A 14,105-nucleotide genomic window follows, 5' to 3' on the forward strand; every position below is an offset into this window, starting at 1 on the left:
CGACATCCCAGGGCAGTCCATGACCTCACAAGGGTGTGGGACAGTCACTGACCGCCAGGGTGTGACATCTTGGGACAGTCCATGACCTTATGGGGGAGGAAGGTGCTTATTGGCTGGCAGACTGTGACCTCCCAAGGGAGCAGAGGGCCTATTGCCTGGCAGGTTGTGGCATCCTGGAGCCACACATGACTTCATAGGGAAGGGAGATGCTCATTTGTTAGTAGTGTGTGACATCCTGCAGCAGTCTGTGACCTCACAGGCTATTGGGTGCTCATTGGCTGTCAGGCTGTAACCTTATGTGGGACTGAGCGCTTGTTGGCCATGAGTGTGTGACCTCACAGGAGACGGGACGCTCATTGGCTCTCAGGGTGTGAGCTTGCGGGGCGCCGCCTGGCGGGCGCGGGCGCAGCGGAGCGCCGATTGGCCGGTGGGTCGGGCGGGGCGGGGCGTTTCCGCGCGCCCGGCGTCGCCTCGCGCCGCCATTGGCTACCCCGGCGCACTCCCGCGGGGCGGGGGCGGGGGGGCACATGCAGGCGGGGAGGACTGAGGGCGGGGCGGCGGGCGGCGATTGGCCAGGCGGCGCGCGTGCCCGCGGTGCGGGCGGGTGGCGTGCGGAGCGGCGCATGCGCGGGGCAGGCGGCGATGGCGGCGCGGGGCTGATGGCGGCGGAGGCGGCGCTGCGCTGAGGGAGCGGTCCCGCCCGGCCCGCCATGGGCAACGAGGCCAGCATGGAGGGCGGCGGCGGCGACGGGGACGGGCAGCTGCCGCCCGCCGCCGCCGCCGCCACCGGGGCCCCGCCGCCGCCTGCCGCCGCCGCCGCCGCCAGGACGCCTTCAGCACCGGGCGGCGGCGGACAGCTCCCGGGCAGCGCGCCCGCAATCGGGCCCAGGTCAGTCCGCGAGGGGCGCCGGGAGCAGGCAGGGGCGCGGGAGTAGGAGTGGGCAGGGGCGCGTGGCGCGTGGACGGGTGCATGGGCCGGAGCAGGCATGGTGCGGGGGTGCGTGGGGGTGCATGCGGCGCGGGAGCAGGTGGGGGCAGGCGGGCGGCGTGCAGGTGCAGTGGGCGTGGGAGCAGGCGGGGCGGGGGCTCGTGGGGCGCGTGAGTAGATGGGCTGTGGGGTTGTGGGTGGGTGCGGGGTTGGGGTGTGGGGTGCAGGCACTGGCAGGGTGCGTGGGGCATGGGTGGGTGCAAATGCGTGGGGCAGAGCTGGGTACCATTGCATGTGGGGGTTTGGGGCATGAGCATTTTCGGTGTGGCAGGCACAGGCATGCCAGTTGTGGGTTTGTGGGTTGCAGGGAGCAGGTTGGGGTGCAGGGGGTGGCTGGGGGGACGCAAGCAGGAGCAGCCACTTCAGTGCAGGTCTGTGGGGTGCACGCAGGCAAATGCAGCCAGGTGGGGTATGAGAGGGGTGTGCAAGGGGTGTGAACCAATGGGAGACCAGGGTGCAGCCATGTGGGGTGCAGACAGGGAGATGGAAGGGGCTGCAGGCAGGCAAGGGTGTGGATGGGGCTTAGGGAGAAGACAGAGGCACCCAAGGCAGGAGGGTGCAGCCCCAGGGGACCTAGCAGCTCAGGGACACCCATGGGTGCTGGGGGAAGGCAAGGGTGTGGTCTGGGGCTGGGTGCGGGAGAGGGATGGCAATGCCTTCAGTGAGGATTGCAGTGTTTTGAGGGGCAGGAGAAAGGTGGGTGCTGCCCAGCAGGTAGAGGTCCAGCAGCAAGGACTGGGGCAGCTGCAGGGGGAGCAGGGTTAGGAGGAGGGAGGAATGTGGTTCATGGTTGGGGAGCCCCAGACTGGGGGGTCCAGTCAGGGTGGGGGGACGTTGCCTGGTGGCACACAGCTGACAGCACTGGGGTGTGCGAGTGCCCCAAAGGTGGCCACCCCAATGATGGCCACCCCAACTGGAGCTGGCACCAAATATGAAAGGTTGTTATGTAACAGGAGGGACATGCAGCCCTGCCAGGAGTCATCGGTGCAAAACCTTGTGGGGAACCGTGCCGAGCCACTCTCCCTCTGCCAGGCAGCGCCAGCCGGGAGGGAGATGCTTTGGAAGCGTGTGTGGGATTGGAGATACTCCTTTAAAAAACCAGCTGATCCTAAATATCATCCTATCTGGAAAAATAAATGTGAGGAGCAGAAAGTTGCATGGAGGGATGCAGGGGACTCGGCGGGCAGTTTGCCTGTGGCGCGTGGCCAAGGCGGTGGCATTTAGGGCTCTCTCCCTTGCCCGTGCAGCGATGAGCTCTGCTTGTGTTGCCAGTCGCATTACTTCAAATGGGAAAAATGCAAGCAGAAGCCCAAACAGGAGGCTGCGGCCTTGCCTGGCAGTGCTTTCCTCTTGCTCCCAGCCAGTGGGCTGCAATCGCTGCTTGCAGGCTACACCTTAACATCCAGACGGGTTCCAGGGATCCTACAGGGTGGTCAAACTGCAGGCAGGCTTTTCTTTGTAAAATCTCTGTTAGCTTTTACACAGGAAGCATTAAAAAATGCCCCTGAGCGAAATTGTGCCCGTTTCCTTTATGTTTTTCCAGTTCCTCTTGCTAAAGAGTCACCGATCTCTCTGCTTTGTACTCTGCCAGTGAGAATTTGTTCATACGTTGCTCGCAACAATTTTAAATTAAATACCCACATGGCTCTTCAGGCCGGCGTAACAAGATCAGCCGAGGGAGCCGTGCAGATCTGCCATCTCTGTCCATTTTTGGCACTGATGTGGGATTCCCTGATTGCAGCCCAGGGTCTGTGTTAGCTGTTGGGTACCAGGACTGGGGGTCCTGGGGGCTTTGGGGGTCGTGGAGCACATGGGGATGGTGGGGTGGAAGAGTTCAGTCCTGCAGCACTAGCCAATCTTGCTCCTTTCCTGCTAGAAGCACCAGGTTGGTTTTACTGGCTGTGCCTGAGCCCTCACATGCTTAGCTGACGCTCCTGCCCCTCCTGGGGAGCTGATGCCAGGGAGCTGCCCTCACTTGCAATTAATTAATGCAATTAAAGAGGTGGGCCTTGTGGGGCTCTGCAGACTGGCAGTGAAGGCTGCTGCGGAGCAGCAAGAGGGATGGGGAAGATGCTGATCTGTACCAGTGTTTAAAAACTGAGTGTGGGAGGGGTGTGGGGAGCTGAGGTAATGCTGAAGGGTTTTTATTCAAGGTAACAAAGTGGAAATGAAGAAAAAACAGGCCTTAAGAAGAAAGACATCTTTGTGAGGTGCAGGAGTGGGCACATAAGATAGACCAGATGTTGTAAAAGGTATAACAAGGCACAGCTTTTGCTGACTGAGCAGCGGGTGTGCGGTGCAAAAAGTGCCACTCCAGAAATCCCAGGTGACAAGGGAAAAAGCTAATTTCTCTCAATATCTGGGCAATTGTTTGTTTTCTCTGAATTAAGTAACCTAAATCTGTATGCAAGCCAATTAAAACTACAGCGATGTGACTTTTCTTTGTAATTTTTCACAACTTATTTTGTGTTATACAAGAAAATAATCTGAATACCTTACATGTGGTATGCTGGATTTCAGGATGTTGTGTTTAAATTAATGACAATTGTTTTCAGGAAATTGTGTGTACAGTATGGAGAGACTTTAGAGACTAGAAAATGTCCTACAGAAGTAATGTCTTCTCACTGGGCTGCAACATCTACCGATATTTATAAACTCTGATTTTCTGCTTGCATGCTTTGGGCGAGGCATGGTGGAGCCGGGGAGCGGAGGTGCTGGAGTATAAAGGGAAGATGCGTGCAGTGCTCGGTTAGGCTCTGCCAGCGGGGTGCAGCTCTGAAAAAGGCAAACGCGGTGCAGGATTGCATCAGGCGAGGTATTCTCAGTGCACATGGGAAGACTGTCCCTGTGCAAGGCGCTGTTAAAATGTCACCTAGGGGGTTGTGCTCAGCACTGGTACTCAGGCAAGGTACTCAGAATCAGAGGAGGGAGGGAAGGATTGCTTTGTCTGCTCGGACAAAGGGAGCCTCTGCTGCCTGAGAGGAGATGAAGATGGAGTGTTATTAACCTGTAGCATTAAGGGAACACAAATCGGTTGTGGATGGATTTGGACTGAAAACCTCCCAGCTTCCTGGCAGTGGAGCCCTGGTCTGGTCCTCCAAAATGACCCCCTAAGCACAAGGGACAAGCTCATTTTACAGTGCAGCCTGATGGATTGATGAAAAGGGGTTGGATGGCAGAGCAGGAATGATCTCAAGTTTAGAAATGTAGCCTGGGGCATGGCACTTTAGGTGGCTGGTTTTCCTGGCATCCTGTCGAGAGATTTTATTGCTGCTTCCAATCATATTTGTCTGTGCCTGATTTATGCCCAATTCATTCAGGTTTTTGGTCTGTCTGCTGGTCAGCCGTGGAGCTTGTAAAAGACTTTTTTTTGATGCCTGGATGCATGAACTAAGGCTGAAGAGGGGAGAGGGGAAGAGGGTCGGTCTCCTGGGAAGCGTTGAGGACCGGCCACAGATACCTGGGCTACCAGTGGGAGCAGCAGTGCTTTTAGCATTGCTGTTCCTCTGGAGTCTGGGAGATGCATGTTGCAAACAGCAGGGCTGGCTGCTGGGCTTCGAGATTGGGAGGAAGCTTTCTCCCACGGCAGAGACCACTGAGACCTTTGCTTTCTGTGATAAAGAAGCCACTTTACTGAATACCCCAGATTTTCTCAAGTCTCCAGGCAGGCTTCCTGCGAGCTGAAGGTCTTAAAGTGACCAAGAAGGGAAGTTTCCAGTACTGAGTGGTAGCAACTCCAGTGTGTGCTGCGAGCAATCCTCCGAAGCCTTTTTTTGACTTGAAAGAGCAAGTCAAGTGTCGATCCTGTTTACCCTGCTATACATTTAGCATTGGTTTGTTTGACAGGTGGTGGAGCTTGAAGTAAAAAAAAATCAGGTATAGTAGAAACAGGACTGAAAGAAGCGCTCCTAATTAGGGAAAATAGCTCAAGTTTGGAAAAAATGTTAGTGCAGTTCAGATGTTCCATTCTGCCCTTTTGGTAGCTCATTTGCATTTGCTGGGTATTGGCTTGTTTTCTTGCCATAAGTATGATAGCAATAATAGGTAATAAGTATATAAATAAAAGTAATTTCTTTAAAAATCCAGTTTTCTCATTTCTTTTTAAATGGGTACTTTTCACAAGCTTGCAGAAACAAGCAGTCACAGTCCATTTTCATATGACTGTGCCAGAAATAAAATGAGACTGTGTGATGGAAAATGAGGCTATGGACAGGGCTTGCACTTGTCTGGAGAGCCAGCTCCATATTTGTTTCCGTGTGCTGCTGTCCCTGAAAAGATTGAGCCCTGAGCAGGACTGTGCAGAGACGTTGCCATCAGAAACATCACTGGAAAACCTTTTCCTCAAATATTAAAATAGCTTTTTCCTGGCCTTTTGCTGAACTGCGAACTGGCATTCTGGAAAGGCCTGCTATGCACCCATGCTTAGTAAGTATTAGTTTATTTGTTATAAGAGATTTTGAGAGTCGGGAGAGAGCTGAGGCTGGGTTTAAGCGAGGAGGGGAAGAACAGATTTTCAACGTTTCAAGTTCATAAACCCTGTGTGAGCAAAATAAAAGGTAAAAGGAGGAGTACGAAATGGCTTATTTGATGGATCAAGTCAAAATATTTGCTGTGTTAAATATCCCGCTGGGCTACAATTCATCTTTCTCTCCCGTGATGGGCAGGCAGTGTCAGTTGCAACACATCTTCCCTTTAGCAAGCCATGTTTTACATACTTTTGATAGCTCTGACAGCAGTCGTTAGGCCACTGAATTTAGATGGCACAATTCTGGGTGCTCAAGTAATTCCAAACCTCTTCTGTGAACATGCTCATCAATATTCAAGATGTTTAGCATAAAATATTAATGCCTTTATTTCCAAAACAAATACACAGATTTGCAATCTGCTTCACAGGTTGGGGTTTCTCACAGCTGAAACCAACCTGGATGTTACACTGAAGGCATGCCTCTTCACCCTTTGCTTTTGCATGACAGGCTCCTGCATGTATCTATGCTGTCTGCTTCTGCTCAGGAGGAAAGATGTTGAAGAATTCGGAAGGGTTGATATCCTTCTCTCTTGGATCATGCTGGTTATAAAATTGAGGACTCTCTGGCTGCCTTTTGTGCAGCTGCAGCTGTGGTAGGGATGCTTTCTGTGCTCTGAAATCCACAGTAATGGTGGTCAGCCTCTTCTGCTGATGTTCAGGAGCGGTGCCTCAGTTTGAGTGACCACATCCACTGGGGCCGGTGGGTCTCTCCACACTGTGGATCATGCTGAACAGCACAATGGGCTGGCTTCTGCTTCTCCAACACGACCGAATAAAGCTGTTTCTTTTCTCTGCTGTGTGAATTGAGCACGTATTTGATGCTTCCCATCATGTTTCCAATTGAGTGCAAACAGGTATTTGATGCCACGGCATATTCCTGCAGTTTATAACGGTTTGGGGAATACCTGACATGCATCTGGACACTTACCTGCCAGAAAAATACAGCCTGCCTGCCACAAAAGAGAGCCTGCTCTCTGTGCAGCTCTCTTTGCTCGTTCTCTGGCTGGGGCTGGCACAATGGCACACCATCGGCCGAGGGTGTTTTTCTAGTAATCCTGTTGCAATATCAAACTCATTTCCTAGTACATGAAGAGCACCTTCAGAAGGGTGTGACAGGCAGTCAGGGTGAAAACAGTATTTCCAAGAACCAGGTAGCTCGGTAGGGTGAAACGGGCTCTATGGCGATGGCATTCTGCTTTTTCACTAAATGTGGAAATAAGATTATTATGTTGCCTTCACTGAGGAGCACCGCTGCTCCTGGATGCTGCTTGGGTTTTTTTTCGGCTGGTGAGTGGCAGCAAGTGCTAATGGTCATCCCAGTCCCACACATTGTAAACTGTTATGAGTGCTGCACGCATTTTCTTGAGATTGAGATAGTTTCTGTTGAGCCATCACTGTGCTTTCAAACGCCTGTTTGAATGACAGATTTGTTATTTTTGCATCAATCCATGGGCACGACTGTTCTTATGAACAGGTTATTTTTTGTCTTTTTCAGTCCCTGAAGGTGCTGAGCTTCAGTGTGACCCCAAAGCACTGCTGTGCAGCCTGTCAGTCATCACTGGGCAAGCCAGACTGCTTTTCATGTCACTGACACTGAAAAGTTTTTATAAATACAATGAGCTGGCTCCTTGCTGAGAACACCCAGCACCTCAGATGAGCTATTTAGGAGCCTACAGGAGGGAGCAGTATCACCGCCTCCTATTAACGCTAGCCTGTGCTTTACAGTGAGGTTGGAAGGCATGTTCCTGGGGGGCTCCTCACCTGTACTCTGCTCATAATGTCAATGATGACTTAAGGGTACTGGTGATAGATCCTGCAGACTCCTGGCCTTTTTGTATCTTACTAACGCATGTTTGATATTGAAGATAGACCCCAGCCCACACAGACTGGGGACAGCGGGTTGATGAGGCAGGAGACAGTAGCTCCCTGCCCATGCTGAGCTCCTCAGAAGCAGACAGACATCATTCACCAAGTCAAGCAAGCCACATCTGAATGCAATTTTTATTTTATTTTGTTTTCTCTCATTTTTTTTTTTTTTTTAAGTGCCATGGTTTGCCTTGAGATGAGAAGTGATGGTATGACATCCAGCCTGACTTCTGGCACTGGGTGGTAAAGATGGTCACGATGGCTGACAAAGGCAAACCACAGTCTGGAGTTTAGAGGTCCAACCTAGCCAAATGGCAACAAAATGTATATAAACAGTAAGCATAAATAAGTGTAGCAGTAGTTTACCAGAGGGTGCAATACAATAGATGATCACACAAAGATTAAATAAAAGCTTCGCCTTCTAAAATATACAGTCTTCCTCAGCCCAAAACTATAGTTTCTGTGACGTACAGAGATTAGCCATTCATATTGGCTTTATTCCCTGTGAAGGTGTGATTAAATAGTTTGGACCATTCTCTTTTGTCAAAAATGATTTAGTTGTCTATAGAAGGAAAATGCACCTATATTTAATGCAGTAAAGTGTATTAGGCTTCTTAGAAGAAGAGCTACAGCAACAACAAAAAGCCCTCTCCTGCCCAGTCTGTCCCCAGACCTTTCTCCTATCCCTGTCCTTAGTGTCTCCTGTGGCAGCAGTCATTTTTGAAAACCCATTGCTTATGGGTTGCCTCAGCAGCCAGCCAGATCCTTTCACTTCCTGATGTTAGGAAGAACGTTTACACCTTTACCCCAGAGCAACCGAGATGAACGTCTCCACTCAGAGACCATTAGTGCTTGGTGGTGTTGGGCTCTATTGTCCAGGAGCCAAGTGACTGTAACAGAGTATGTAAGGCACTGGTGGGCAAAGGTAGGAGCACAGGACCAGAGGAGACCTCTGGGCCATGACCCACTGACAGGCACCATTAGACACCCCATTGTATAGTCCCACTAACAGGGTAAAAACTAAGATCTTAAATGAGAAACTCTACTTCGCAAATCCAAAATGCAGCATTGATCCACATATTTGAGTGGATAGTCCACATATTTGAGACATGCAGCCGTGGCTTAACTCCTCTATGTTTTCCTAAGGGATAACAACACCTTCAAGCCTAGGTGTGTTCTAAGACTTGGACTTGGACTTGGGCCATCCTGCACAGCCAGTTTTGCAGCAGGGAGCAATGGTGACTGGGTTTTTCACCCATTTCTGTTTCTGCAGCCCTCTGACAGGGCATGTTGGATGGCTGGGAGGCAGCAGGGGTAGCCCTTAGCATGTGGGTCAGGACTGGCAGCTGAGCCTTTGGCGGTAATGGGATGGTCCTACTCTTGTCCACCATGCCCCTCTCCTCTGTATATCACCAGCAGGTGATAGAGGAGGTAAGGAAGGATGTGAACACCAAGCCTTCTCATTGCATTGCAGTTAAGCAGTGACTTCCTGAGTTGCAGCAAGCTCTGACCCATGACGAGTTCTTCCTCTCCTCCCTGAAGATTGTTGAGGCCATCTCTGTATTTCTCGGTCTTTTTTCATCCTCTGTGAGCAGGCTTCAGTGTTGTACTGTGACTTCTGCCTGGGATGTCCTGCAGCTTCTGAATCCTCATGTGAGGTGCAGGCTGCCATCTCCTACCTGTGACTTGCTGCGTGTCCCACCTGCAGTCACCTGAACCTCTGCTGCCTGAATGTGCTTAGCTGCTCTCCACAAGAAGAGCATCTCCTGCCCTCTTCTCAGAGGGTTTCCCCCTTTTTTGACAGTTATAATGCGACCAGAGCAAGCAGATACTGTATATCTCAAAGGGAAAATGCATCCATGCCACTTGAGAAACGTTGCTGAATTTTGAGTTTCTTTGAGCAGGTATGACTAACTGTTCTTCACTTGGCTCTGGGACCTGCCAGGGACCAGGGTTTCTCAGATGTGACAAAGCAGTTTCCAGATGAGGTTTCAGAGGAGGATTTGACAGCTCCTCTGAAGACCACAGAAAAAAAAATCACCTTGGACCAAAATGTTACATGGTGCAGATGTGACAAAATCGAGTGTTTCAGCTGCTCTGTTTGAGGTTGGCATGCCCTCCTCCATCCAGCCCCAGATGTCAGAGGCATAGATGTCTATGTAGTTATTACAGGATAGGGAGACTTTCAGAGGCCAGATGTCAATAACTGAGAGCAGCCTTTGAACCTTTTTTAGTTTCTTTCCTTCCCTGCCATTAGAATATTGCCTTTTAACCTGTTCTGAATCTCCTGGCATTGGGGGCTCACAAGCTTCTCCACTTGCTAAGAGGGACAGGAGGCTGATGCCAAGCTCAGAGTCTGGTTCCAGTGCATGTCCCTTTGCAGGACCGGTGTACTCCTGAAGATTGTAGCATTGTGAATGTGTGGATTTATTTTGGAATTTGGCTTTATTTATGGATTTCGAGCTCTGTTAGCAGATGCTTGGAGTACGTGACCTCTTCTGACACGGTCTCAGGGTGCTCCTTCTCAGTGTGCTCTGGCCTTGGAATTTGTACATGGGCATGAAGTCAGTGTGTCTTTTTCAACTATTAAATGGATTCAGAAGGGTCCTGCCCCTCCCACCAGCCTACGTGAGACCAGTTGCGTCTGCCGTGGGCTCCCCAGTATGAGAAAGAGTCTGCTCACAGCTTGCATCCTTCCTTTGTCAGTCTAGACATGAGGAGTACAAAGAGATTTTGCCATATTTAATGTCTGCAAAAGGACAAAATTGTGTGTGGGAATTACTTTCAAAGATTGACATGTTGTAGCTGTTAACCACTTTTTTTTAAACGAGAAAAAACAGATTGCAGCCTGGGAAAAACAGCGTGGGTTTTTTTTTTCTTTCATGTCCTAAAGAAAACATTTTGGTAAAAGATATGTGAAGTTACATGTTACAAAATAGGAGTAGCTGAAATTTGGAAATGTATAAGAAGTTCTTAAGGGACTTGGTAATTTGCTCTTCTTTTGTGAAAAAAAAACCAAACCAACAACAAAACCAAAACCCCCCACAAAAAAAAACAACAACCCAACCAAATCAGCTGATAATACAAAGCTTATGAAAGGTTTGGGGAAAATGCAGTGCTGATCTAGATCTTTTTCCATGTTGACTCCGAACTGTGAATTTTCCTTTGATGAAACATGAAATTAGTTTTAATTAATTTTGTTCCAATCCTAGTTACATAAACTATTATTTGATTGTACAGCTGGACTGAAAAACTGTAGGAGGTCTCACAGTTAGGATTTTGCTGCCTCTTTCTCACTAAGCCTACAGACTGGTTTCTTTAAATGCACCTATTAATCTTCTTAGGGAGGCAAATTGTTGTTTGGTTGGGTTTTTTCTTTCTTTTTCTTTTTCTTTTTCTTTTTCTTTTCTTAAACACTAAACTCCCAGTTAGCTGCCAGAGGAAACACTGATGGTTTTAAGCCTTTCCAGGTATGTCTGTGCTGCACCCAGGTACGATGCTAGCACATATTGCCCTGGCCACACTGGGTTTTGTCTAGTCAGTTTAAGCACCCGAAGTAGTTACAGCCTAAACCATTCTTGTCATGCTTGGCAATAACCTCCAGTCTACAGGATGGAGTAATGCATTTTTTTTTCCATTTTAATTTTGCAGTATGCTTTTTCAGTACCTTGTCTACCATAATTTCTGTTGTGTTATTGACTCCAAGTTTGGGACCCTTTAATGTGGTCCTTGTAGGACCAGCAACAGCATGCAGCAAACTGCATGTTGTCCTTGGAGTGCGCAGATCTGGCCCATATTTCCCCTGAAGTGCATCAGCTTTGTTGTCTTCTGTGCACTGATGATAAGCCACTGTATTTTGCATTTCTTTTTACCTGTTCAAAGCAAGATTTCTCAATGGACTGGGCAGGTGTCAGTAGCGGTCCTTTGGATTGCTGCCCTTGTGGACCTTCTCTGCTCTCCTCTAATCCTCTGCTGGGAATGGCTCTTAGGAGGGTGGGAAGAACACTGTCAGGCTGCTCCCAAGACACCTCCATGGGTTGCGTCTCCTCTCATATGAACCTGTGAGATGTCTGCAGCAGATAGTGCCAGAGCACATTCTGTTGGGGCGAGGCAGCATCTGTAGCTTTCTGTAAATACTCCCGACGCGGGCATACGTGAGGAGGTGATGCTGGGTTCTGCTTACATTGTTGTAAATCAGTCTCTGCTGCTCAGCATCTGCCCCAACTGTCCCTTTGTATCTAGGGCAGCTCTGTAGTCCCAAACAGTGAAATTTCCAGGCCTTCTCCTTTTCCACCCTGTCTGCAAGTTGTTGTGGATGTTTTGCTTCAGAATCCTGTAGCTGGGGAGCATGTGAGGAAAGATGGGTTGTTTCCATGTATACAGAGTGAACATCTTTGAGTGTGCTAGTCCTGCAAGCGCACCCCCAACCTGCCCTCCTCCCTCTGGGTGAGATCCTACCACCTGGGGCTCAGCAGCAGAGTAGGCATGTCGTCCTTTGCTGTCCTTTGAACCTTTCCTGGTAGTGATTTTCAGAGCACATAGAGCCTGTTTACCACTTTATTAGAGTTTATTTGGACTGAGTACACTAAAATGATGACAGAACATCAGTTCTTGTTTGAGTGGAAGAGGTGGTCCATGTTGCTACATTATATGCCATTGATTACCTTAACCTGGAAAAGATAAGTTATCCAGAAATTATCACTCTGGGAGAAAACTCCAAAGAAGTATCTCCTTAGTTGTCCCTTTTGTACATTATTTTATCTGCCTTTCTCATCTTGAAGTATCTCCTACCTGCACTGGTTAATGGATTAGCATATGATTTCTGATAGCTGTGCAACTCAGTTTCATGAAACCCATGTTGATAATTACTAACGTAATTTTGATTTATTATTAACTAAAAATATAGTCCCAAACACTCTGAATTAGCAAATTATCATGCCTTTCTTTTTCTTTGAAATATGCAAACGAAATCAACTACCTGCTTTGGATAGTAATAAAATGCCTTCTACTTACCAACATATCTAAAATCCAGTTCAATTACCAAGTAAACTTCTCAGCCTTAAATTTTGCCTGCTTCCAGGCCAAGTTAAGCCTTCTGATGGGACCGTGAGGACAGATACATCAAATATGCAGACGCATCAGTCTCTTTGGGGACAAATGTTCTGGTCTGAGGTATGTGCAGCAGGGAAATGCATGCAGGGACAAGGTGCCTCAAAGAATTGCAGATGCTGGAGAAGTGTTTTCCTTTGATCCTATAAAGAATCTGGCAGGGGAATTTCAGACTCTTCTATTTCAAAAGCACATTTAAACTGAGCAGCTTGAAATATTGAAGTTGATGGTGTCTCTGACAGTATCGGTATTATTCTTCGGGTTTGCTTTACCTTTCCTGTTGTGAATAACAAGTTTTACATGCAAAAATGTAATTAATTCCAAGTTTGGTCTGCCGTTTGCAGTTGAGCTTCCAATTCAAATCTCTGAAAACCAGAAGGTGTAAATCTAAGACACACAACAACTATATTGACTCTGTGCTGCGCAAGGAGTTGGCTGGCAGCGCCAGGGCAGAGTCCCTAGCATGAACTTGCAACCACAGTCTTGTCTCCAGTAATTCACATTATTGGCCCATGTGTGCTGGTATGGAGAATGTCAGGGATGGAGAAACTTCTGCAGCTGAGAAGTGTTTCTGACAACCACAACCTGATGTGAAGTTCTCGTCAAATGGTATCTGGCCATGTTGGACATGAAGCTTTCCTCCTTGTAGGAAAATGTGGGCTCATCTGTTTTACCACGTACTCCTCTATGTACTTGGATCTCTTTGGGGAGGACATGAGTTTATCACTGTTTCCTCAGTCCCTGCCCAAATGATCTTTTTTTGATTGCTCTTCCACACCTTAGATGTCAGCTCGCCTGGTAACCTGGGGTAACAACAACAACAAAAATATTAAGGACCTAAATGGCCTGGGGAAGAATTAGGGGGACAATTGTGAGATGGCCAAAATTCTGTAAGGTGCAAAGACTCAATTGCAGGATGGATACAAATGCTACAATTTTTCACAGACATAAAATAATATATATTAGGTCTCATGTTTCACTTGCCCAGGCTCAAAGAAAGAGGTGTGTGAAGTCAGGATTTTTCTGTTGCCGCTTGTGGCAGTCAGAAGCCAGGAGCAGTTTGGCTCTCCAGAGTATGGTAGTCTGATTTCCTCTCCTGGAAATTGCTGTTTTAACTGGGTTTTTCTTTCCTTTTTCTAAAAATACAAGCAGATTTCTTCCTGGTATGTCATTACTGCCTCTTTTTTAACAGCACTTCTCTTTCTGATGGATTTTCCTTTTTTTTTAATGCCTGGAATGAGTGTTGTTCCTCATTCCAGGCTGAGTTCGGTTGACTCAAGCTGTCATGGAGATAGATAATGATATATTTTTTTTTTTGCATCAGCTTTTAATTTTGGAGCATGGGTGGAACTCATCTGAAAAAAAGGGCCCTGCAGTCTCCTGAGCTTCTTAATGCTTGAGTGTCAACTTCCTGCAGCTAGAGGTTTTGTAGAAGTATGGGTACCCGTGGGCAGTGTGGACAGGACCATCAATGCTGTCCAGGTGGAGCCAGACCCCTGGGATTGACCCCTTTTTACCCACCAGCAGCAAACCGCTCTTGCTGTCAGAGCACCTACCCACAGTGGGCAAATGGCTGCAGAAATCCCTCCAGCTCCTGGACTGAGTCAAGCCTGAAAC

General features: G+C 48.6%; 1 protein-coding gene across 1 annotated transcript in view; it reads left to right on the forward strand.

The window, feature by feature from the left end:
- Positions 1–619: 619 nt before the first annotated feature.
- The window catches only part of BSN (bassoon presynaptic cytomatrix protein), a 106,249-nt gene continuing 92,763 nt past the window's right edge, over positions 620–14,105 (forward strand). The window contains exon 1 of the mRNA XM_064454145.1: positions 620–889. Within this exon, the coding sequence (XP_064310215.1) occupies positions 711–889 (179 nt within the window). The 5' untranslated portion in view covers positions 620–710. The remainder of the gene's footprint in view (positions 890–14,105) is intronic.

This window comes from Phalacrocorax carbo, chromosome 6 (genome assembly GCF_963921805.1).
Source record: "Phalacrocorax carbo chromosome 6, bPhaCar2.1, whole genome shotgun sequence".
Lineage (NCBI taxonomy): Eukaryota > Metazoa > Chordata > Aves > Suliformes > Phalacrocoracidae > Phalacrocorax > Phalacrocorax carbo.